The sequence below is a fragment of the Suillus subalutaceus genome (genome assembly GCF_016647625.1).
Source record: "Suillus subalutaceus strain FC151 chromosome Unknown DFJ58scaffold_129, whole genome shotgun sequence".
In the NCBI taxonomy this organism is placed as follows: domain Eukaryota; kingdom Fungi; phylum Basidiomycota; class Agaricomycetes; order Boletales; family Suillaceae; genus Suillus; species Suillus subalutaceus.
The window spans coordinates 128752-151540 of record NW_024540378.1 but is presented as its reverse complement, the minus strand read 5'-3'; the positions used below and the strand labels follow the sequence as shown (position 1 = coordinate 151540).

Sequence of the window (22789 nt, the reverse complement as noted above, 5' to 3'; positions counted from 1 at the left end):
ATGTAGTCTTCGTTTCAGCAAGATTCACAGCACTGTGACTAGCACACGTGCTTTTCTAAACCGGATGTTTGAGTGATTGTATTGGAACAATAACGCTAACATACCTCTTGTGCGACTGTTCCGGCATCAGTCAGAAATTCTTTGAACCCAGTCTCCTTGATGAAATAAGCCCATCCCTACTCAAACCAGGGTCGATGTTAAGACCGTAGCTCAAGGGTTAACGGATCCGAAGGGCTTGGCCTCAGCTCGTGTGCTGTGCCCCTTACCCGAGTACGTGCCCTTAATTTCAGAATGAAGTCTGGATGGAATCCGACGAAGTCCGAAGGACTTCCGGAGGCTGGCTACTCTAGTAGAGTGCTAGAGGACTTCCGGATGAGTGCGAGAAACTTCCAGAGGAGTATAGGAAACTCCGGAGGAGTTTCATCCACTGTATCAGATCCGAAGGTAAGACTTCCAAAGTAAGTTCCCTAGATAGAAACACATAGAGGATAGGCTGCAAGGGACAGAGTCCAAAGCAGGATAGGATAGGAGGAGTGGTCCGAAGGACAGGACGTCCGGAGGTCCGAAGGACAGGACATTTGGAGGTCCGAAGATAACAGCATCTGAAGGGTACATCGTCTGAAGGGTACATCGTCTGAAGGGTACATCGTCTGAAGGGTACATCGTCTGAAGGTTACAACGTCCAAAGGGTACGTCGTCTGAAGGTTACAACGTCCGAAGGTTACGACATCCGAAGATCCGAAGGTTTACGAGGACCGGAGGAGTGGACAGGATTAGGACAGGAGGGGAAAGGCTACTACGGACAAGGTCCGGAGTAGAAACAACAGAGGTAGACTACACTATGGTAGAGTTGGATAGACGGGGTTTAGACAGAAGTCTCGGAAAGACAGGAAGTGCCGGAAAGACAAAACTTCGGTCTAGGGAATCAATCCCTAGACTTCAGAACAGAGACATAGGGGACAAATCCAAAGGTCTGGATTTCCGGCCTAGGGAATCCATCCCTAGGCCTTAATGGAAAGGCAGAACTCAGATGGACCAAAGTCCGAGACAAGAATGAATGAAGTCTAATGTGCAAGAGAGCAAGTCAATGTTGAGACAGAGCAAAGTCTAAGGCGCTGATTTAAGGTTTGGGCCTCGGATATGAGTATAGGTTGGATCTGGAGGTCTAGAGATATTGGATGAAGTGTCTGGATATCGGATGAGTGGATCCGGAGATCTAGGTGAATACAAGACTAGGATATGGATCATGGATATAGACCGATAGTCTAGGGAAGGTAGAGTCTGAGATGGAATGAGCTCGGATCCGATAGGACTAAGGGTGGATGAAGCAGGCTTAGCTGCGGAGGTCCGAAGGTATTGATATATGGATGTACGAAGGTGTACGGATCCAAACTGATAGTGGACTGGAGGACTGAAGGCATGGATAAGGGTATGGAGTCATGGATAAGGGTATGGAGGTCCAGATGTGCATCCGGAAGGCGTCCGGAAGGCGTGGGAACATCATTGGATGAAGGTCCGGAATATGGGATATGACAGTCGATCCTGTCCGAAGAAACGTTCTTGCGTGCCAGGCGAAAATTCGCATCAATGGCCAGAAATTGTGCATACAGCCACCTGCAGGCATAAGTCTCAGTCAATCAAGTAAGGATGTGAACACATACCATTTGTCCGGAAGCGCTGCTTTCCAGTCTTCTGGTAGGTTCTTGCCTGGGTGGGGGCATGCAGGGCAAACAACGGCACATGACCCCTGTTTGGCCGCATCGATGCCAGAGGGATCGTGACCTCGGCCAAACCACTTCAAGAGCTTGAGGTTACGCCATTGCTTGATCATGCGCAAGAGACTGTTGTAACGATCCTAAGGAACTAGTAGTTAGCAAAACATGCTTGGATTGAGACATGCTAGAATTACCTTGCATGGCTTGATGCCTGTATTGTCAGTAAGACGCGCAAGGGTTTGCCAGTATTCGAAGGCAGAATGTTGCTGCTGATTTTGGATTGGCGCTGGTCGCAGGATACCAGCGAGCTTGCAGGAGTTGTTTGATGTGAGTTAGCACACTCTCACATGAACAAAAATCCAAGGCAAGTTCATGGATGCCATTAGTGTCAAGAATGACAAAATCATCGTCATAGGCCCGCGAATGATTGAAGCATCGTTCCCCAATGGGGTGGCCAAGCTGGACCCGGAGTCCGAGACACTTTAGTGTGGTGTCCTCGAAGAAGCAACCGTTCCAGAACTGAAGGGGTGATCAGCATGCAACAGCTACAAACATATAAACTAGGGTATGTACCTCAATCCTGTGCAAAGGGTTTTCACGGTGCCTGTTTATGATACACGCTTGGCAGTAGAGCTCTGTCCCAAAACAGTCCCGGCAGCAATACGCAGGCTCAGACATGCATTCACTGCGCCCTTGGCAAGTTTCCCTAGAAGCATAGTCCCCACGACCTTCGAGTCTGATAAGCTCCAGAAGATATTTCTCGCGTTCATCAAGCCAAAGAGCCATTGTGCAGTCCTGTTCAGTTTAAGTTAACTTAAGATATCATACAATTAAAATATATCATACACCAGTTGGCCTGAGACGTTTCTTTGGCCCAACAGTAGACTCCTTCAAAAAATTCTCATATGCAGGATCCACCATGTCATAGTCTACGAGTGAGTTGATGTCGGTGTGACCATACGAATTGAAGCCGAAATCTTCCATAGTCGTATTGGAGCCTGATGGTGGGTGTGAGGCTGGGTGTGAGGCGACTGAAGATGGCAGATGTTCAGCTACAAAGAATTCCATTTCAGAGGTTATGTTGCCGGAAGATGTACGAGTGAAGCAGGAATGTTTGTGGTAAAGTGTGTGCTCCTCAGCTACACGCCTTTTGGCTTGCTGGTGCTGTCTATTCAGTATATACCAATCTTGCTTAAGCTTGTCCAATGCACATTGTTTTTTGCTGACCATGGTGGTTGGGTGTGGAGGCAATGTTTATGGGTGCTGTGTAATAGCGCAGTGTGTAATAGCACAGGATGTGGCAGATGCTATGCGGTGCCCAAAAACTCAACATTATGATAAACCTAAGAGTAGTTACAGAGACGCTAATGTCTGTCAATGTGATTTTGATGTCCTCTGCCATACCAACTGATCAGACATGAGAGCATCAAAGTATGTATCTGCGCTATCAGCCATTAGTGAGAGTGCTTCGTCCCATGCATCACAGTGCAGCTCTACTGCATCAACAGCGGCCGCGGACCCTAAGATAAGATGGTCTGTGCATGCACCCTCTGCATGCAATGCACCTGAAAGTACCTCCCTGGCTTCTGAAAGAAGTTCTTGCGCGTCCGCTACTATGGGTTCATAATTCGGTCTGATAACCTGCCAACCTTCATCAGTCACCTCACGGACAAGCATGAGGCTCTGTGACTCGAGAACCGTGTATTGAGAAAGGCCTGTGTGATAGCCAAGGTTGAGCCATATCGAGTCTAGTCACGCTAGAAAACTTTGTGTAGCCTGGTCTCGTAGTTTATCCAATTAGTATAAAGTGTATGATTGATAGTATGAGGGTACATACCACAGTGGCTCCAAGATGCTTGCGCCAACGAGTCCTAGACTTTAAGCGCTCATCGAGCTTGTGCCTACATGAAGTACGATCAATTGTAATCTACACGCTCTGTCTAAACTCAGAGGCTTACCTTTCATAACATCTGCGCTTGGATTTCAGTTGAGCCTCGCAATGTTGTTGCTCGTTCTTATACTTGGGTGGCATAAAGTCAAGCAAAGCAAGGATATCCAAAGAAGAGTGTAGTAACAGTACTTGTGGTCGATGAAGGTGTATGGCCAGGCGTGAGACTTCCTTGAACCATAGTACTACTAACTCAAGCTTTAAGGCTAAAAGCATCAGCGCACGAGCACTTCGGGACACATGAAACCGAACATTTACTCAACAACAAATTTGAATAACACACGTAGCCTATGGCAGTTCCTCTTATCATACATATAGTATCCATTGTCAGCACACGAGCACTTCGAGACCCATGAAACCGAGCATTGACTCAACAAATTTTGAACAGCACAGTTGGCCAGCTCCTCTTAGTATCATACACATGTATCTGTTCAATCCAATCACACATGCACTTGTGGTCATTGCATTTGCTTGATGTCACCATCGGCCGAGTGCATTACAGCGGTAATGATGGTATTTATTGCAAGAAAATGATGCAGCTACAAGATACAAGAATGATGATGCGGCTACATGGTACAAGAACGATGATGCAGATACAAGAAACAAGAAATCACTCTAATACTATGGCAGTGCTAGGCGACATCCCATCATTTGCCAGAAGCGCTATGAGAACATCTGAAACTACATTAAATTTGGTTTGAGCAACAGTTGTAACAAATATCATACCAGCGCTGATAATGGGTTTTGCCGGTTTTGTGTCTTCTTCCGTGGGGGTCTTGGCACCGCAGGTGACACAAGAAGGGCGCTCTGAGTCATCAAGCATCAAGTCAAGCGAAGGAAGATCCCCAGTTGAAGTCCCCTCAAGAACTTTTAAGATTTCTGTGTGTTAGGTAAGATGGTGCTATTGTGACAGAGAAATCAATAAATCTGCTCACCTTCCTGGTCTCTAATGAGCTGTAGAGCTGCTGCTAGTTCGTTTATAGTGAATTTTTGGGGTTCCACAGTCAACGGATGGCGAGTGTTGTTGTTATTATTGGAATTGCACATTTCAAAATGAACCAGGCGAAATGAGAGTGAGAACAATTTTATCGATCAAAATTTAACTCCGATCTAATGTGCCGTAGGAAGGCAAGGATATGATTGGATGCTCAAGGAGGCTGAACCTTATTTTAATTCTGGATTGTAGTTTGTTTACTGGAAAAAAATCCGACAGGCAGCATACAGAACTCCAGCAAAGCAAACTGAAAAACAGGTCAGTGACGATGGCCGAGATCTGGAGATATGCTAATATCGATTACAGCACCTTAAAGCCTCACACCCGATTTGCAAAAAGGTAAGTGGTGACAAAATACATGATGAGAGACTCACCGATGACAGCACCTTAAAGCCTCACACCAAATTTGCCGAACCGCCGAGATCGAAAAGGGGTAAGCAGTGATGAAATACCCTGAGGAGATGCTGTCACTAATTGTGGGGTCAGTTTAAGATGGTCGGAGCTCAATGGACAAACAGAGAACAAAAGGCCTACTTGGAGTTGCAATTCAGCGAGTTCTTGAAGCAACAGCTTCAAGGAACTTTGACATCCTTTTGGGATACTGTTAGCCTTGAGTTCTTGAAACAATGGCCTGAAATCGACGTGCAATACCCAGACAAGTCTAAACATCCACACCTGACTGAGGTAGAGAAAGAGTTGCTGGGAGAGGCAGTGGCTAGGCGCCAACAGGTTTCTACATCTCATCATGTCATGATGCAACATGCTCACGGTGTTAATAGCAAATTAAAAACTGGTTCAATTATAGATCCCATAAAAGCGGTCGATCGACCCTCAACTTGATGACAAAATCAATCAACAAGATGCTTGGCAATAAAGCGAAAGGAACGCGAGTTCATACGGAAGTCGAAATATTCTCCAAAATGAACTATGACACCGATGTGTGGGCAAAGATCCAGGAGAAAATTGAGTCTGGGCAGCTGGTAAGGAAAAACAAGAAACTACTGGCAGTGCGGGAGACGACCAAGGCTGCATATGAGGCTGCTTCATCTGAAATCAAGTCCTTATGTAAGACGAAGGCTGCCAAGGAGTGGAATGCCAAGATCTCGGCGATGTTGCCAGGGGCACAAGCAACTGAACAACCTACCAATGCACAGTACGCGAAGTAAGTAAATCCTTGAAGTTTTCATCTCTCACTCACATCTATGATTGTTAGGGCGTTAGAAGAGTGTATTGGTCCAATCTCTCAATTTTTGGATGCAGTGAGGCAACTTACTGGCTGGGAGTGGACAGTCATTGGCGGAGGCCCAGACCCTCACCTTGGTGGTATGCTCAATGTATCGAGGTATGGGAATTTGTGCTTTTTGACCCTCGTTGCGCTCTAATATTAGCTCCCCAGCTATCATACAGGCATCAACAAATCCGGTCTTACATGGAAGCAGGCAACACTGAATCATCTGAACCCTTATCTGGGTTATCTTGCGACAGTATTCAGTACGTGTTTTTTATTTATTTAAATTCATTCGCTAATGGGACTACAGGCGAGGATGACAGGAAAAAGTGTGCTCTAGACTACGTCCCTCCAGTGGTGCAAGATGAGAACACCTCATTGGAAGATGCAGCGCCAACAACGTCAGAGAGCGCACAATCGCACGTGCCGTTCACATTGGATTCGGCACAATCATTCGCATCGCACGCTTTCACAGGTCCAGGATCCGCTGGTGGATCCAATGGAGTGGCAGTCACAGGTCCTCCTATCATCCCTCAACCTCAACTCAACTCACAAGGACCCGAGTTTCCATCATTCAACAATGGCATGTATTCTTTCTCTGGTGAGAATTCTGGGACTCTCCCCCAGTCGATGCTATCGCCTGTCCTTCAAACGCTGACACTGCCAGGGGGATCATTCCCATCCAATTCAACATTAGCGCTTCCTTCGCCATCTCTCTCACCTATCACATCATGGAACGAGGGGTACTGGAACTCGATGCCACCGCTTCATATGGCCCCCTTGAATCAATCCGACGTACTTCCCTATAACTTCAACTTCTATTCTCCCCCTTCCTTGGACGGTGCACATGGAAGCCAACCTCATGTTGTTTCGAACCAACCTCATGTCGTCCAACCTCACATTGTTTTGAACCCCATCAACTTCCCTAGTAACACAGCGCTAAATCCTTCTTACACGGATACTTCTCTGCAACAACCAGCCCTTCACCATGTGACTGCTCACGCTCCTCAGGCCGACAATTCTGCCTTGAATCCTACGGCAGTAACGGACGCTCATCAAAAATACACCCTCGACCCTGTTGTCACTCGTCCTCTTAGTATTGACCAACCAGTCCTTCATACAACATCCGCTGCCCTGGAACAACCCGGGCAAGTACAAGCTGGAGTGGACAAGCGCGTGTGTGCTACTTCGGCATCTGCTGCCCTGGAACAAGTACAAGCTGGAGTGGACGAGGTAGATGAGCGTGTGTGCGCTACTCCAGCTGGTGAGAATCATTCTAAGAATAGTAGAGTGAGTAAAGAGAAGCATCCGCATCGAGTGGCAGTTCAGCCTTCTACTGAGCTTTCTACCTTGGATGATACCATAACGGCACCTCTACGCAAGACGACGTGGGTTCGTCAAGAGTCAACTCGTATGGCCCAGGCAAATATGATAGGTGCAACCATGAAGAGACCTCACACAGGCGAAAACAAGAGTGCCCCTCAAAAGAAGTAGGTGTCAATATTAGATTTGTTGTATTATGCTCATTTAATCACAAGGAAACACAAATCTACCTGAGTCGTGGTGTCACTTGAATCGGTTGGTCACTGAATGTTGTTTTTGTGTTGCACCTACATAGTACGAGACTCCGTACATAATCTGATACTGTTAATCCTGCAAGCATGTATTTAAAACCATCTTCACTACTCAATACATGTTAATTTCTTGTCACTAGTATATATAGCTTTCGTCTCAGTGCACTTGTTTATATCATTAGCAAAAATAGGTGCGCATAAAGGGTACTGGACTTGTTGAAAAAATAGGTGCACATACAAGTTGCTGGACTTAGTGAAATTTCTTGCTCAAATCTCGATCTTGATCACATGAAATCAAGAACTTGCGGGAGAAATGGCCCTAACTTCTTCACATCAAGGAGAAACATGCTTATATGATGTATAATATCAGAATCTACATCAAGGAACATAACAACTAACAGCTGGGTCGAGAACAGAGCCAATATGGCAACCCACAAGCACAAAAACAGACGAGAAGCTGGGAAACGAAGACAAGAACCCAAGAGGCACCGAGGGGAGATGCCAGGAAGGGGAGGGAAACAGCAGCCAAGGAGCAAACAAACGCACAAAGGGATCTAGCCTGCCAAACAAGGTGCATCTAAGGTTTTATGCATTGTGGGAAGCCCTGGGGAAGGCCAGCGAAGGAGGAACCAAATGCACAAAGGGATCTAGCCTGCCAAATGAGGTGCGTCTAAGATTTTATGCATTGTGGGAAGCCTTTAAGCATCATGGCAGACACACGAACTTTTGAAGCATCAAGGTGCTTCTTTGAAGCATCAAGCTACACACATCAGCTAACTAGACACTTTTTGCATCACACTTCATGTCTAATCACACTTATTTAAGCTTCAATCTGACAGTATAGCCTGTATTGCGCAGCACAAGTATGAGCTTGGACTCAATATATGGGATATATCGTCAGAAGTCGCTCACAAACTACGGATTGTGCCCACACTCACGACACACCTGCAATGTTTGTTCACCTCTGTGAACATAGTAGGTCATTTCACTTGTGGTGGGCCGTACTGACCAGTGACAATTAACCAGACACTCAACAGTATTTTACAATCTGTCGCTGTGCTTGAACACAATGGACTGGTTAGTCTCGTCATTGAGATCTTGTGGGCCCATGGGTTTTATAAAGACATCAATTTTGATGATCTGACAGCGCTGGATGGTGTTATCGCTCTTGCAGGCGCAGCGCTGTGCTCAACGCTTATGGAGTACAAGGCTGGTACATACAAACGTGTTGAATTTTCAACAGCGAAATCGGGCGATACTTACCGGAGCATTCTTACATACATTTCAAACAAGATATGCCCCTGCGCTGAGCTCACAGTGCAATTTTAAGGCATTGAAGGCAAAGATCAAGGAACGCACGGGGAGGCCAGGCTGGGTTTGTAGTACTATAGATGCATACATAATGATATCGATGATGATTGTGTACTATCTTTGATTGTGATAAGGCAATGATCAGTGATAATCTTTTTTATCTGAAAATCTATGATCAATCTCATCTCTGTAGTTTTACCGAGTTTTACCTCACCGTTGCACGATCTCCACCAATCGGCAAGCTGCATCACTGAGTCGTAAGCGTTCGTAACACATCAAACTTCTTACACTACTAAGCGAGCACTTGGGTGTTTTACAGATGAGGCATGGTGTAAGAATCGAAATTAGTTTCATGCTGTGGCAACGTGGTAAGGAGCAAACGATATGTATATAAAGAGCCTACACGAATTAGGTTATGGACAGAGATCCACTCTGTTCACAACACATAAGATTGACGAGGGCAGCACAGAGTACGCTCCTCGTTTACTTCAAACGCCACTGACCGTCCATCTTTCTATCTAGCGATATGTCGGGATTGCTCGACGTAGCAAAAAAAGCATATCTTACTATGAAATGGGGTGCAACGCCGGCGCCAATACTAAAAATGCGAGCGCACACGTCGGTAGTGTCAGCAGTCGCGTTCTTCAGAGATGGTCGACGAATCGTCACTGCTTCGTGGGATGGAACCCTGCGAATCTGGGACGTGGAGAAAAGAACATTGGTCGGAGAGCCGTTCGAGGGACACGGTGGGCGTGGCGGTGTGGTTTCAGTCGCTTTATCGCCAGACAATAGGCGAATTATGAGCGGTGGAAATCAAGGAGACGTCATCATCTGGGACGTCGATAGCCAGCAGGTGGTATTCAAACCGCCGAAATATATTGACCGGGTTGAGTCGGTGTGTTTCTCCCCCGATGGCAAAAAAATCGCAACCAGTTCAGGTCGTGAAAGCTTTATACGGGATGCGGAGAACGGTGCTTTCCGAGATAGAATTATCGAAGGTCGGGTGTATTGCGCCGCCTTCAGCCCAGATGGTCTAAAATTAGCATGTGGATCACATAATATTGTTCGGGTTTGGCGCACCGAGAACGCTGAGCGTACTTCTCAAGATCCACGCTCACGACGATCAGGTTCAAAGCCTTGTGTGGACAGCCCGACAGCCAGCAAATTGTCTCTGCATCACACGACAAAACAGTCAAGTTTTGGGACTCCTCCAATGGGACTCAGATCGGTCAACCTTGCATCGGTCACACTGACAAAATCAACTCCCTGGCCATCTCTTCTGATGGCTCCTTCATCGCAACCGCCTGCAACGAGAAGACTGTGCAACTCTGGAGCACCGAGTCACACAAGCGGATAGGACAGCCAGTCAAACACACCACATATGTTTTCTGCGTTGCCATTTCACCCAATGGAGAACTGCTCGCGAGTGGAGACTGTGATGGGAATCTTCAGCTCTGGTCCATCGAGAACGCATTTTCATTTGGAAAGGATTCCTCGTGCGATTTCTACTTTGCGCACCGCAGTAAGGTAAAGTTGGGACAAAAACTCTATGCGGAGGCCCTTTCGGACGCGCACAAGGTGCGGATGATATCTGTTATTGTTTTAACATTGGTGATGATGTTCGTAGGTCGTTGAGCTCAACCCTTTGTCCTATCTCGGGTACGAATTGAAGTATGCAGCGCTTCGTGGAGCACAGCGCTATGATGATGCATTCGAGGCCTTCGCAATTATGCTCTCCAAGTTGGATGATGCACCCGACCCACAGATACGACGTAAGCCCCAAACAACTCGAGCGCCAACTTCAACATGGCTTACGATTTTTGCAGAGCCACGCCAGGCAATACGTCAGTCCATCTGAAGTAGGATATGTTATTCGACGAGCCATTCACGTCCAACTGCAAAACGCCCCCGTTCGTTTGATCAACACCTCTACTGGACGTCTGTGCCATCGAGATGCGCAGATCAGTGCATTCACTGCGAGTATAGAGTACAAAGAGCTTTTGCATTCATTAGACGTGCACGCGCCCCTCCAAACGGAGCTCATTAAAGAAGCCGTCATCAAGTACTTCAGTTGGGTCATGTTGTCCCATAGGTGGGGAACAAAGGAGCCGGGGCTGCACGATATTCAGGGCAGGGACATATTACAACTTGGATCCAGTCGGAACCATCGTGAAGTTGCAGAAGTTCTGTAAAGTCGCTCGCGACGGCGGGTATCGCTGGGCGTGGGTTGATACATGTTGCATCGACCAGAACAACAATGTGGAGCTCGGAGAATCGGTCAATTCCATGTTCGTCTGGTATCACCACTCAGCGCTCACCATCGTCTACCTATCGGATGTCCTGCCTTCGTCGGGCGCGCTTGCAAACAGTGTTTGGAACACGCGAGGATGGACTGTTCAGGAGTTCCTCGCTCCTAAAATTGTTCTCTTCTACCAAGCAAATTGGACTCTATATCTCGACGACCGCTCATGCAATCACAAGCAGTCTGTCAGTATCATGGAGGAGTTGGAGCATTCAACTGGCATAAATGCGCGGGCCCTCATAGACTTCCGTCCAGGGACAGGAGACGCCCGAGAGAAACTCCGATGGGCGTCAAACCGTGACACCACGAGGGAGGAAGACATTGCCTACTCTTTGTTTGGCATCTTCGATGTTAACCTTCCAGTTATCTACGGAGAGAAAAAACAAAAGGCGCTCGGACGACTCTTGCAGGAGATCATAGCCCATTCGGGCGACATCACAGCCCTTGATTGGGTGGGACAATCGTCCAATTTCAACAGTTGTCTCCCAGCCGAAATTTTCTCATACAAGGCTCTGTCATGCACGCTGCCACTTCTATCTGAACACGACATGCAGATATTGATCTCCAAACTGCGAAACAATATTGTGGTTGTGAAGTCGGCTTCAAAACTGTATACCCTCCTTGAGAACCTCAGCGTCCCTCGTTTTGCCAATGCCAGACTGCAATTGCCTTGTATCGCATTTTCTCTCACAGAAGTCAGGCGGAGGGTCGGTACACCTTGCACTTATCACATAAAGGCGGACGGACTTCAAGATTTGGAAATCACAACGGCGGACGCGCTGGCTCAATCCTGGCCTGGAAGGCCCACCTTGCAGAAATTCGTGCTCATCCGTCCATGGAATCGTCATGACCTTGGGCTACCCGACTTTACAGACAAGATGCAGAGCGGGGACGATCGGCCTGAGCATGGGTCTCCGTCAGATGATCCGCTCGACTTATCTCCCTCAGACAACGAACCGGCTGGTTCGCAGTCTCCTGTGCGAGAGTCGAGCCTGCTCGTTCGCCTCGGACAACGTTTGGGCGTACATTTACTAGGGAAGCAGGATTCGCGGTCCCACACGCGAGAGTTGGAGTTGGTTGTTCGCCTTGGACAGCCTTTTAGCGCACTTTTACTAGCGCAGCAGCGGGGTGGGGAGTATAAGAGAATCGCTTCGGATAATGAGATCATCGCCCAAGTTAGAGACATCGCCTCTGTTGTTGATATGATGGACATCAGGACACTGGAGATATTGTAGCTGCCGAGAACTGGATCTCTGACGCATTTTCGTTTATACTTGACAGCACTTGCATGCAAAAATACCCATAGAACTTTGCATCGTATAGTACCGAATAGTATCGTATCCGGCCATACAAGGACTCCCCTTCGGTAGGCTGCAAGAAAGACAGGACTGTAAACAATAGATCTAGACAGGGAAACCGCCATCACAGCAACATAGATAGCCTACATGCGGAAGTTCGCAGAGCTGCCAGACATTGACGATGAGACTTGTAGCGTGGAATATATATTATTAGTCTGCGCCTGGGTCTCCGATATCATTGCGCAACTTAGGGACGCGACTTCTGTCGATGACATGATGAACGTCAGAACGCTAGAAATATTCCAGGAACCCGATGCATGTTTATTCAGACTTAAGGCTGACAGCGCCTCCATGGAACAGTACCCCAAAAATTTTGTGTTGTATCAAATTGTACTTATCACATACTATCTAGTACTATTTCGGTCTCAACCTACGGCAAGGGAGAAAGGAGAAAACACCGGCGCAAGCGCTTCCCAGAACTGCGCTCGTCCAGATTCATGAGTTTCATCCGACGTTTCCGAGTCCTATAATGTGTAGAAGTCCAACGTTAACAAGTGAGCAATTATCTGCCTGTGGAGGTCAGGTGGTGAAGATGTTGCAGCAGTGACTGACAATTCTGGGCTGTGCACTGGAGAGAGAGAAAAGGAATGTCAGCTTTATCGGATGCTCGGGAGGAACTTCGGTAGGTGTTTCTGTATTCTCTGCAAACCACAGATTGAGGTTCTCAACAAAGAATCCCAACGATAATGGAGTCCCTTCGTTGAGAACAATAGCTGCGCAGTGAGTTAAATTTCATAAAAGACGTCTTGACGATTATACTACTAAAATTACACGCTGGGTAAAGGTACCTCGTCCGTCCATCTCACCGATTCGTCATAGTTCGGCCACTGTAACACACCGTTAGCTGGACACTTAACGAAAGGCACTTAACATACGTGACAGTTTTGCGTTCGGTTGTCGCCACCTCCGTCTTCGCGCGGTTCAGGACTTTCTGGAACTCGGCTACCCTATGACGCATACGGGAGTGCATGTACGCCTTTGAGCACTTGATGTGGTAGTGTAGATAATCGCGGAATAGCTGTATGTGCGATATCGTATTGAACGAGATGTTGGCGTTCGCAAAGTGGCGAGGGAAGAGGACAAAGGTAACATAGCCAATATCATCAGTGTTCCGTAGACCTGCGAGATCGCGGATTTCCAAGGGTGGGTCGCGGTTCGTGTAGAGCACTTGGGGGGCATTTTGAATACTGGGCTGCCGTCGTGCGTCTACGAATTCCTGGTTGCAACGTCAGGCATGATGCGAGAAATCAGAGAGTATTCTTACCTGCAAGAATACCTTGCCAAAAATACGATCTGTCTCCTCCCTGAAGACTGTCGAGAATATCACAGTGACACGGTCGGGCGATGCTTGAATGTATATGGCTTCTTCATCGCGGTAGTGGATCTGCATTAACTGCCCCTGAGCACCACCTGATGCTTCCAACTCTTTCTGTTGCTTAAATGCGAGCTCGAATGGTGCCGCTAGAGCGTTCCGCTTGAATAGCGAGATAGACTTCACGAATGCTTCTCTGCTTTCTGCAGACACCAATTGAGTCAGACAAATACACAGTGGAGCCGCACGTACCTTCATCGGCTGGAACCTGATCAATATCTATATCAAGACTGATGTTATATTCTGGCTCTGTCTGCTGTTTAATGAGTGGGCCATACTCCCGTTGCAATATCTCCATCGCTCCATATGCAACTAGCTCATCCCAGCATCGGATATTCATAGAAAGCTGAACCACTGTCTTCTTTTCTGGCGTTGATAGATGAAACCTCACGCCATCAAAATCTACAAACAAAACATCAAGAGACGACGGCCTGGACATCTCATTAGCGTGCGCAGTGTTAGTCAATGACAATCTCACTTTGCGATCTTTTCCGCAAGCGTGGTCTGAATGATGAGATTATGGGACTAGCAGCCGCATCTGAACACGCGTCTTCAAAGGAGATTTCCAACGTTGCTCACCTCGAGGAGGATCATGTTGTCGACGTTTGCTGCGGTGCACCGTGTTGGTCCGTGTGTTATCTATGTAGGACACAAGCGTGAGAAAGTCTTTTGGTCGCAGCCGCCGAATGATTTCTTTCTTGCTTTTTGCTACTTATCCAAGCTAGCAAGCGACAGATCATACAGCGAAAAGTGCTGCACAAGGTTTTCAATCATGGGTTAGTTTTTTTCCTAATGTCAAATGGCTCGAAGCTCAAAGATATGTAGCGCCTAAAAAATCAAAGGCATCAAAGATGTCTCTCAATGAATTTCTCGGCGATAGCAGTGCGTTGGTCATTTTTCATGAAAGGTCGGTTATAATGTGACGCGTAGCGCTGGGATCATGGGCGGATGAGATGGATTCTCTTCCGAGTGCTCGTACGTGCTTGTCTATTCTCATGAGGATTTAGCTTATCGGAATTCGCCTAGCGTCGATGAGAACGGATGATGACAGGCCTCGACCTGGTGATCGGTTCGGGAGAAGGGACGACTTTTCATCGTCGCGGCGTAAGTTCTCATTATGAGTCTCGTGATTCATATCGATTCATACTCCACGTAGCCGATCGATCGTTTGCGTCGCCTCGGGAAGATCTCCCCCTGCCCACCCAACCCCCTTACACTGCCTACGTCGCAAATCTCTCCTTTGACATCACTGAAGGCGAACTTGAAAGCTTCTTTGGACCTCATGAGGTATGTATTTCTGCGACCTGATATGCATGACGTAATGTCACTTTTGGTCAGACCAAATCCATCAAAATCATCAAGGACCGTGATGACAAGCCGAAAGGCTTTGGATATGTCGAGTTCGTAGAGCTTGATGGATTAAAAGATGCACTGGCAAAGACCGGTAGTGTCAGTGAATTTGTCATTTGTTTTCTTTGTGCCGTAGTTGATTCCCTTCTAGAGCCTTTCTGGACGGACAGTTCGTACCAGCGTCGCCGAGCCTCGTGAGTCCTGAAGACACTCTTTCGAGGCTTTCAAGACTTAGCATTTCACAGCAAAGGAAAGGTCCGGATTCTCAGGGTCTGGCTTCGACGATGACTCCAAGTTCTCTGGTAACTGGCGCCGTGAAGGCCCCCCATCCAACATGCTGGATTCACGCGATTCTTCCCGACGTCGGTTCGATGGTCCTCCGGGAGATCGCATGCCACCTCCACCCAGTGTCTCAGACGAGGTCAGCCAGTGGAGGTCAAGTAAGCCTCTTGCAAAGATCCCTGAACCAGAGGCTCCGTCATTTAGGCGGAGAGGCTCAGGATTCTCCACGCCCGAAGGTCAATCGCCTGCAGACAGCGAGGATAAATGGGCCCTTGGGAGCAAGTTCAAGCCGTCGACAGAAGACCCGCCATCGAGATTTGGCAGTTTGAGAGGCAGTCATGATTCACAACACACGAGAGAACCGCCCGCCGATGAGGGCGACTGGCGCGCTGGACGATCGAAAACATCGCGTAAGTATCATTTTCAGCACATATTAAGGGTATGGGTTGAAACCTCGGATGATAGCAACCAGTTCCACACCCCCTACACCCCAGATGGGTCGTCGTAAGCTCGAGCTTCTCCCCCGTTCTTCCAACTCTGCTAGTCCCTCTCCCCTCTCTTCTCCGAAAATGGCTTCTAATCCCGGTGCGCCGTCTGCTCCCAAAGCTAATCCTTTCGGCGCAGCCAGGTCCGTATTTTTTGTGATATTCAACCTGTCAAGTGCTCAAGTTATCTGTAGACCAGTTGATCTTACCTCAAAAGAACGCGAAATTACTGCTCGCGTTGAGAAGGATCGTGAAGCCCTGAAGGAACGTGTTCCGCACCCAATGTCACGCAACTCCTCCCGTCAAGCGACTGAACGAAGTCCTATTACTGGTACACGGTCGCCGCCCCAACTTATCGCTACGCCGCCTACCCCTGGATCTCCGCGCGTCTCTCATGCTACACCGACAACGTCAGCAAACATTAGACCATCGATTAGCTTTGCCAACGTTGCTAGTGCGAAGAAGGATGCATTAAACGCCAAGGCTGAAGAGAAGGAAGAGTCGCCCGTGGACAAGGTTACTGAGCAGGTCGCAGAAGTAAGTGTGTAGTGTATTGTGTTTATGACTTTTTATCTCTACACTTGCTCTGATTTCTATGACATTTTGTGATTTTGGGGTATTGCGGATGATGTTGATGAGCATTACAAACTATAGAGTATAATGTGAACAAGATTTTCTATCGTCGATGGTGAAGTTCGGGGTCAATGAACTTCATTCGCCCTCGTCCTAAAACCCTGCTTCAGCTTTTGACATAGGTGCAGCTAGAGATGACCGACCTTTAAATCGCACACCTCCTTCGCTCGCAGGAGGTGTAGATTCATATTTGCGCTTGATCCGCTCCAGTTCCCTTCGCTTAGCCTCTTCTAACCGCTCCTGCTCCTCTCTTTCTAGTCTGGCATCATACTCCTCTTCGGTTTCTTGCCTGGGAACTTTCTCGTCTTCACTCTTGGGACCCTCATCCGTTTTGGTATCCACTTTGCTTTCATGTTTTCGGCGCTTGGACTTTTTCTTCTTTTGAGTGCCACGATCATGATCTGAACTTTGTGAGCGCGAGCGACTGCTGTGACGTCTTCGACTAGGAACTTCTGCATTTAATTCTTCACCTTGGAAGGATATCAGTCACTTTATCAGAACTTCTTGCGAGAAGGGCGCACCTTGAGACGCTTCTACCTTCCGCTTAAGTTCAAGTTCACCGCAGTTGACGATAACGATAGGGTGATGAGGCCTATCCTTATCATCTACGGGAACCACAGCAAGTTTCTTGACGACTTCTTCGTATCCACGTATGACCCGGCCAAATACGACATGCTTGCCTATGAGGGCCTCACATTAAAGACGCATGCGAATTTTCTAGAACAAAGGCTCACCATTTAAATGCGGACAATCTCGCAGGGTAACAAAGAACTGTGATCCATTTGTGTTAGGCCCCTTGTTGGCCATACAAAGAAGGCTGTACCGTGAGATTGGGGACATGAGTGAAGTACCGAGGCATTCGATGGTGAACCTACCCTTCTGATTCCAAAGGTCGCGTCAAGTCTTCGTCAGGGAAAGCACTGCCGTAGATGGATTCTCCCCCAGAGCCATTTCGTTTCGTAAAGTCTGATGACCATGAGTAATGCCCAAGAATGAAGTGATAGAATGGCGGACCTCCACCCTGAATCATAAAATCGCGTATTGAACGGTGAATGATGCTATTCTTGTAGTACAGAGGCCGTTCAGAAACAGCGGAAAGACCTTTCTCGCCCGTACATAGCGCTCGAAAGCTATGAAGATGGTCAGATCAGGCCCGCATACAATGTAGGTTCATTCACTTTTCAGCTGTCTTTGGTGCTGTATCGTTGTAAAGTTCGAAAATGACTCTGGGATGAAGTGATAAGGCATTAAAACCAGTGCAATATAGGGGTGTTAATTACCGCCCTGCAGGCTCAGTGCCTATTGCAAAGTCGAAGAAAACGCGAGGCCGCATGTATGGATTAAACTGAGTCCGGGTGGCAGGAAAGTGAAGTTGTTCTGGCGTATCGCACGTGATCTGCCCACGGTTTCGCGTTAACGACGCTTGGCAGCCGACACATGAATTATACCTCTAGACTATGATAACGCATCGGACACAACAAATAAGGGAAGTCACATCCACACATGAAATTACTGATAGCATGCTATTTATTTTCTACAGATCCCTCGGTATTGAGGACGGCGTGTCAGTAGTCCCCTATCTTGACCGTGGTTGATTTCCTTTCCAGGTATACTCAGCCGTTCCTCCGATTTCATGCTTTGCCTCTACTTCACTAAAGGATGGCAAATGCAATGTTGACACGTTTGACGTGCTACGCTGACCTGACCTGACAATGAGGTCTGCTTCCTCTCGATCTTCAACGTTAGATCACTAACAATGCTGGGTTTTACCTGGTGCATGACTCGGATTAATGCCACAAGACTAAAAATTCTCGGGTCTGGCAATTGTGCACAGTCGACGGATTGCCTTGAGGATAGTATATGATGAATAATAAGAGGAAGCAAAGATCTTCAAGCAGGTTACTTCGATGTTAGACACAATACCCTCTCCTAACCCCGGCCGCGGCTCCGGGAAAGGCTATGACATTCAAATCGCGTTCGTGTTCTATTTGCATCTCTACGAGCTCTTGCTCTACCTCCCGCGTGGTATATCGTTGACCTAACAACGAACAGATACCGTACATCATCAGGTCAAGTCGAAGAGAAACAGACGACCTTTAAATCCTCGTCAGACCCAGTAGACACAATTGGAGGCATAGATGCCCATCTACTAAGTGTCGACGAAGTGTATACCCGGTATTCCACTCATCCCACAGTTGGTTTGGAGCTTGCCGCTGTTCGTCGCAAAGAGCGTGATGGCAAGAATATCATTAGTCCTCCACCTACCGTCTACTGGAAAAAAACGCTTGATTATATTTTTGGTGGCTTCAATTTTCTCATGTGGATCTCGTTCATCTTGACTATCGTGAGTGCTGTTGTCCACCTGCCATAGTGTCTTTTCTAATATACATGTTAGCTCTCCTATAAACCACTCGGGCCTCCTATACCTCTCACTCTTGGTATTGCCGTGTTGTTGGTTCGTGACTTTCAACTCTGGTGCTTAATTTCCCCCTCCTCATCAACTATAGATCCTCGTCATCGTCGTTTCTGCTGCATTCTATGCTTTGATCGATTGGAACGCGAATAGAATCATGAAGTCAATAAAATCTCTAATTGCACATGAGGCTGTAGTCATTAGGGATGGAAACCAGCAAATAATCGAAGCTGCTGACATTGTAGTTGGTGATGTTGCTGTGCTCGACGCTGGCGATCGTGTCCCGGCCGACATGCGTGTCGTACAGGCATCGTCCAACCTTCGCTTTGATCGGTCTCTCCTGACGGGTGAAAGGTCTGTTCATTGTCCTACGTGCTTGAATTTGGCTGAAGTCTAATTGCAGCGAAATGGTACCGGGAGCTCTTCATGCAACATCCGACAATGCTTTGGAGACTCGCAACCTCGCACTGACTTCCACTTTTGTCGTACAAGGGACTTGCCATGGAGTAGTGTTCGCCACGGGAGATAGGACTGTCATGGGACGCCTTGTCAAGATGTCGGGAGAAACAAAGTTCAAGCTCACCACTATCCAAAGAGAAGTATGGTTTTTCACCAAAATCGTTTCATATGTCGCACTCTTTTTCTTCTGCTTATCGATTCTTCTATACGGCGTTTGGTTGCGGACATCGTATCCTGGGTATGATACCCTGTCTTCTGCCATCGTAAACTCAATTGGCTGCTTGACTGCTTTCGTTCCCCAAGTAGGTGGCCAGCAGTGAAAGTTTATATTCCCTTCTTAGTTGACATCTCACAGGGCCTCCCGATTTGCGTGGCACTCTCGTTGTCTGTTGTTGCCCGTCGCATGGCTAAACGTCAGGTGTTGGTCAAGAATTTAGCGACCATCGAGACGTTAGGATGCATGTCTGTGTTGTGTTCCGACAAGACAGGCACGCTGACTGCGGGAAAGATGGTAAGATAAAAGATGCATCTGCTCTTGTTACCAGCTTGCTGATGGACCCATAGACAGTAAGGAATATTGCCTTCCTCGATGACATATTTGATGTCGAGGAAATTAACGAGAGGGTTACGAAGGCATCAGACCCTACTGTATTTTCTGCATTCAAGATGCTCCATCAGATCACGAGGCTTTGCAACGGCGCGAATTTCGATACAACGACCAACCACCTTCCTGTGCAGGATCGTACGATCAAGGGTGATCCGACTGATACTGCTCTTTTGCGTTTCTCCGAGGCCCTTTCAATACCAGAGCTTGGTGTGGATGTTAGCACTCTTCAGCAAGACTATCAGAAGAAGTTTGAGATCCCTTTTAATTCCAACAACAAATGGATGCTTTCCGTGGTCTCCAAGGTCAACACTGCTGGAAAGAACGTAGAGTCGACATGGATGTTCGTCAAGGGAGCTCCTGATGTTTTGTTCCCTTCCTGCGGCAGTGTGTTACAGAGTAATGGGACGGTCGTCAAGCTAACAAGTACGGCAAGGCAGACGTTCGCCACGCTTCAAGAGGATTGGTCAAGCAGAGGCCAACGAGTACTCGTGCTGTGAGTATGAACACTTTTGACTTAGCACCTTGACATCTGATATCGTTGCCGAGGTAATAGATGTAGGAAACACATAGAAGAAATCAAGACTGGACTTTCACCGAACAGCGTGGAAGATCTCATGTACATGGAGATGTGCGATTTAACCTTGGTTGGTCTAATTGGAATTTGCGATCCTCCTCGCCCGGATGTATCGCCGTCGATTTCTATCATTCGACGAGCTGGCGTTCGAGTCTTTATGGTCACTGGTGATTTTAAGCTCACTGCTCTAGCTATCGCACGCCAGGTAGTTTTTCTTTATTTTCCGCCGCCATAAAATCCATATTAACCCCCCTTTTCAGGTTGGTATCATTACCCAGCATATTGTTGACACCATCCAGGATGTCCGTACTTCTTCTGAGAAGGTCTCGCCCAAAGACTATCACCTTACCAAGCCATCGGATGATGATCCTATCCGCTCCCTGGTACTTACAGGAGAAGACGTCGCATCTCTCACCTCGCTTGATTGGAATGTCATCGTTGGGGCCTACACAGAGATCGTATTTGCACGCACTACCCCTGACCAGAAAATGCGAATTGTAGAAGAGATCAAAGCTCGCGGAGACAATACAGTCGCAGTCACTGGAGATGGTGTCAATGATGCCCCAGCACTCAAAGCTGCTGATATCGGTGTTGCGATGGGTAGTGGCAGTGATGTGGCCAAGGAAGCTGGTATGGATTTTCCTGACGGTCTTTTCGATAACACTGATATCATCACTCTCAAGCCGCCTTGATCTTGTTGAACAATGACTTTGCTTCCATCCCTGTCGCGATAGAGTTGGGTCGACTAGTCTTTGATAACCTGAAGAAAGTCACATTGTATCTCATGCCTGTGAGTCGCATTTGCGGAATCAGTGTGATCTCGGCGGGTTTGATACTCATGGTGTTGCAGGGTGGAAGTTATGCGCAATTCATGGCGATCGTCGCAAACGTATTACTAGGCTATGCAATTACCTTTGAACTCGTATCAACAAACCTGCTATTCCATTACCAACGATGTTATCATGTCCATTTCGTTAATGTATGAGAAGTCGGAGTGGGGTGGGTGCTCACGCACTCATGAGCTTTCCTATGCTCACTTCCTGTTGTAGACTTGATGCAATGCAAACCACGCAACGCCAGGACCGATAGGCTTACGAGGTTGGCGCTTTTTTTTTCCATATCTACTTGGTACGTTTCATCACCTGGGTAACCCAGACGTGCTCATGTATACTTGTTCAGTTCTATGGACTGATGCTATGGCCCTGCGCGATGGCGATGTGGTTCTTGTACATGAACCAGCAAGGCCTCAGTTTCTACAAAGTTATCTTGACTTTCAACAAATGGGAAGATGGCTGGCAGGGTTACACCCTCGCTCAACTAACCCAGTTTGTCGATGTTGGTCAAGGCATTTAGTGTGTCGTCATTCTTTCCTCTCGCAATGCCTATTCTAAGAGTTACTAGCTATGTGACGGTGGCCATCGGACAATGCGGGACTCTTTTAGCAGTTTGCAACCGCCGAGTATCGATACTGCATTCGAATCCTCTATGGGGCCCGCGTCGCAACCTGCTGGTACTCGTCGGCATGACGGGCACGATATTGATTTGCATCGTGAACCTCTATGGAGCTGGCTTCCAGCGGGTGTTTGGCACGACGCCCATCCCTGGGATGTTCTGGGGTCTTCCATTTACCTTTGCTTTGGGGATCTTGCTCATGGACGAAACTCGCAAAGCCATTGTGAGGAAATACCCAAAGGTATGTTTTGAGTTACACGCCCGTACTGGAACTTGAATTCACACTTTTCTATAGTCTTTTATTGCGTGGCGGGCGTGGTGAACTCGAAATCATATAGTTGATTTTTGTCGGTACTGCTCGGTGTAAATCATTCCATGCAAATCGTAACGGCGCCTGGCCGCGCCAGTCCCGACACCTACTTATGACAATTAATGAGGCTACCCTGTTATTTTAATGCATTAACTATTGTACATTATGATCACTGCTCGGCATTCAATAACTTTGCCGGGCAGGAATCTTGGGATTGAGGGACAATAGTGGTAATACAGGCTCAAGAAATTACTGGTAACAAAGTATACATGTATATTTCATGATGTAGACGCGAGAACTATGTCTGCAGTACCGCACGTGACCGGTGACCCGTTGTCGTTGAAAGGCTCTTCTATTTATGTAACTCTTCTATTACATAAAGCTTTAAGTATAAAGTCTGATGCCATGAAGTATGCTTTTTT

The 22789-nt window shown here is 47.5% G+C and overlaps 6 protein-coding genes across 6 annotated transcripts; 3 read left to right on the top strand and 3 right to left on the bottom strand.

The window, feature by feature from the left end:
* Positions 1–1967: 1967 nt before the first annotated feature.
* On the bottom strand, positions 1968–2471 carry DFJ58DRAFT_634837 (uncharacterized protein; the record flags this gene model as incomplete). Its single annotated transcript, XM_041381262.1, has 2 exons — positions 1968–2234; positions 2289–2471. Coding segments are annotated over 2 exons (450 nt in total), but the record flags the coding sequence as incomplete, so codon positions are not given.
* A 2454-nt stretch (positions 2472–4925) lies between these two features.
* Positions 4926–7379, top strand: DFJ58DRAFT_732650 (uncharacterized protein; the record flags this gene model as incomplete). Its single annotated transcript, XM_041386195.1, has 7 exons — positions 4926–4996; positions 5051–5090; positions 5144–5386; positions 5437–5819; positions 5871–5999; positions 6054–6148; positions 6196–7379. 7 exons carry the CDS (start codon positions 4926–4928, stop codon positions 7377–7379), a joined length of 2145 nt encoding a protein of 714 aa, XP_041239342.1.
* A 5751-nt stretch (positions 7380–13130) lies between these two features.
* Positions 13131–14467, bottom strand: DFJ58DRAFT_809405 (Arp2/3 complex, 34 kd subunit p34-Arc-domain-containing protein). The gene is made up of 6 exons (XM_041391357.1): positions 14382–14467; positions 14281–14327; positions 13995–14233; positions 13695–13945; positions 13306–13646; positions 13131–13257 (listed from the first exon to the last, which is right to left on the bottom strand). Exons 1-6 carry the CDS (start codon positions 14394–14396, stop codon positions 13233–13235), a joined length of 918 nt encoding a protein of 305 aa, XP_041239341.1. The 5' UTR covers positions 14397–14467; the 3' UTR covers positions 13131–13232.
* Positions 14468–14513: 46 nt separating this feature from the next.
* DFJ58DRAFT_809404 (uncharacterized protein) lies at positions 14514–16717 on the top strand. The gene is made up of 10 exons (XM_041391356.1): positions 14514–14578; positions 14628–14684; positions 14733–14777; positions 14829–14906; positions 14959–15089; positions 15141–15251; positions 15304–15346; positions 15398–15844; positions 15900–16062; positions 16114–16717. Exons 1-10 carry the CDS (start codon positions 14575–14577, stop codon positions 16466–16468), a joined length of 1434 nt encoding a protein of 477 aa, XP_041239340.1. The 5' UTR covers positions 14514–14574; the 3' UTR covers positions 16469–16717.
* DFJ58DRAFT_80086 (cyclophilin-like domain-containing protein) lies at positions 16532–17934 on the bottom strand. Its single transcript, XM_041390843.1, has 8 exons — positions 17833–17934; positions 17731–17778; positions 17567–17682; positions 17428–17518; positions 17287–17369; positions 17074–17232; positions 16696–17022; positions 16532–16645 (listed from the first exon to the last, which is right to left on the bottom strand). Exons 1-8 carry the CDS (start codon positions 17883–17885, stop codon positions 16596–16598), a joined length of 927 nt encoding a protein of 308 aa, XP_041239339.1. The 5' UTR covers positions 17886–17934; the 3' UTR covers positions 16532–16595.
* A 525-nt stretch (positions 17935–18459) lies between these two features.
* Positions 18460–22675, top strand: DFJ58DRAFT_857139 (uncharacterized protein; the record flags this gene model as incomplete). The annotated part of the gene is given in 16 exon segments (XM_041393940.1): positions 18460–18577; positions 18664–18896; positions 18948–19007; positions 19060–19319; positions 19369–19726; positions 19780–19935; positions 19989–20524; positions 20585–20810; positions 20866–21235; positions 21289–21395; positions 21456–21485; positions 21505–21604; positions 21655–21737; positions 21785–21957; positions 22007–22298; positions 22353–22675. 16 exon segments carry the CDS (start codon positions 18460–18462, stop codon positions 22377–22379), a joined length of 3129 nt encoding a protein of 1042 aa, XP_041239338.1. The 3' UTR covers positions 22380–22675.
* Positions 22676–22789: the final 114 nt, after the last annotated feature.

Coding starts and splice junctions, on each gene's coding strand:
- DFJ58DRAFT_809404 (XM_041391356.1), top strand. Junction 15,252..15,303: donor CACTGGCAAAGACCGGTAGT/GTCAGTGAATTT, acceptor ATTCCCTTCTAG/AGCCTTTCTGGACGGACAGT. Junction 15,845..15,899: donor TGGACGATCGAAAACATCGC/GTAAGTATCATT, acceptor CTCGGATGATAG/CAACCAGTTCCACACCCCCT.
- DFJ58DRAFT_809405 (XM_041391357.1), bottom strand. Junction 14,234..14,280: donor CTTGCGGAAAAGATCGCAAA/GTGAGATTGTCA, acceptor TGAGATGTCCAG/GCCGTCGTCTCTTGATGTTT. Junction 13,258..13,305: donor ACCGAACGCAAAACTGTCAC/GTATGTTAAGTG, acceptor GGTGTGTTACAG/TGGCCGAACTATGACGAATC.
- DFJ58DRAFT_80086 (XM_041390843.1), bottom strand. CDS start 17,885: ATGCGGCCTCGCGTTTTCTTCGACTTTGCAATAGGCACTGAGCCTGCA. Junction 17,779..17,832: donor GGCACTGAGCCTGCAGGGCG/GTAATTAACACC, acceptor ACTTCATCCCAG/AGTCATTTTCGAACTTTACA. Junction 17,683..17,730: donor GCACCAAAGACAGCTGAAAA/GTGAATGAACCT, acceptor CCATCTTCATAG/CTTTCGAGCGCTATGTACGG.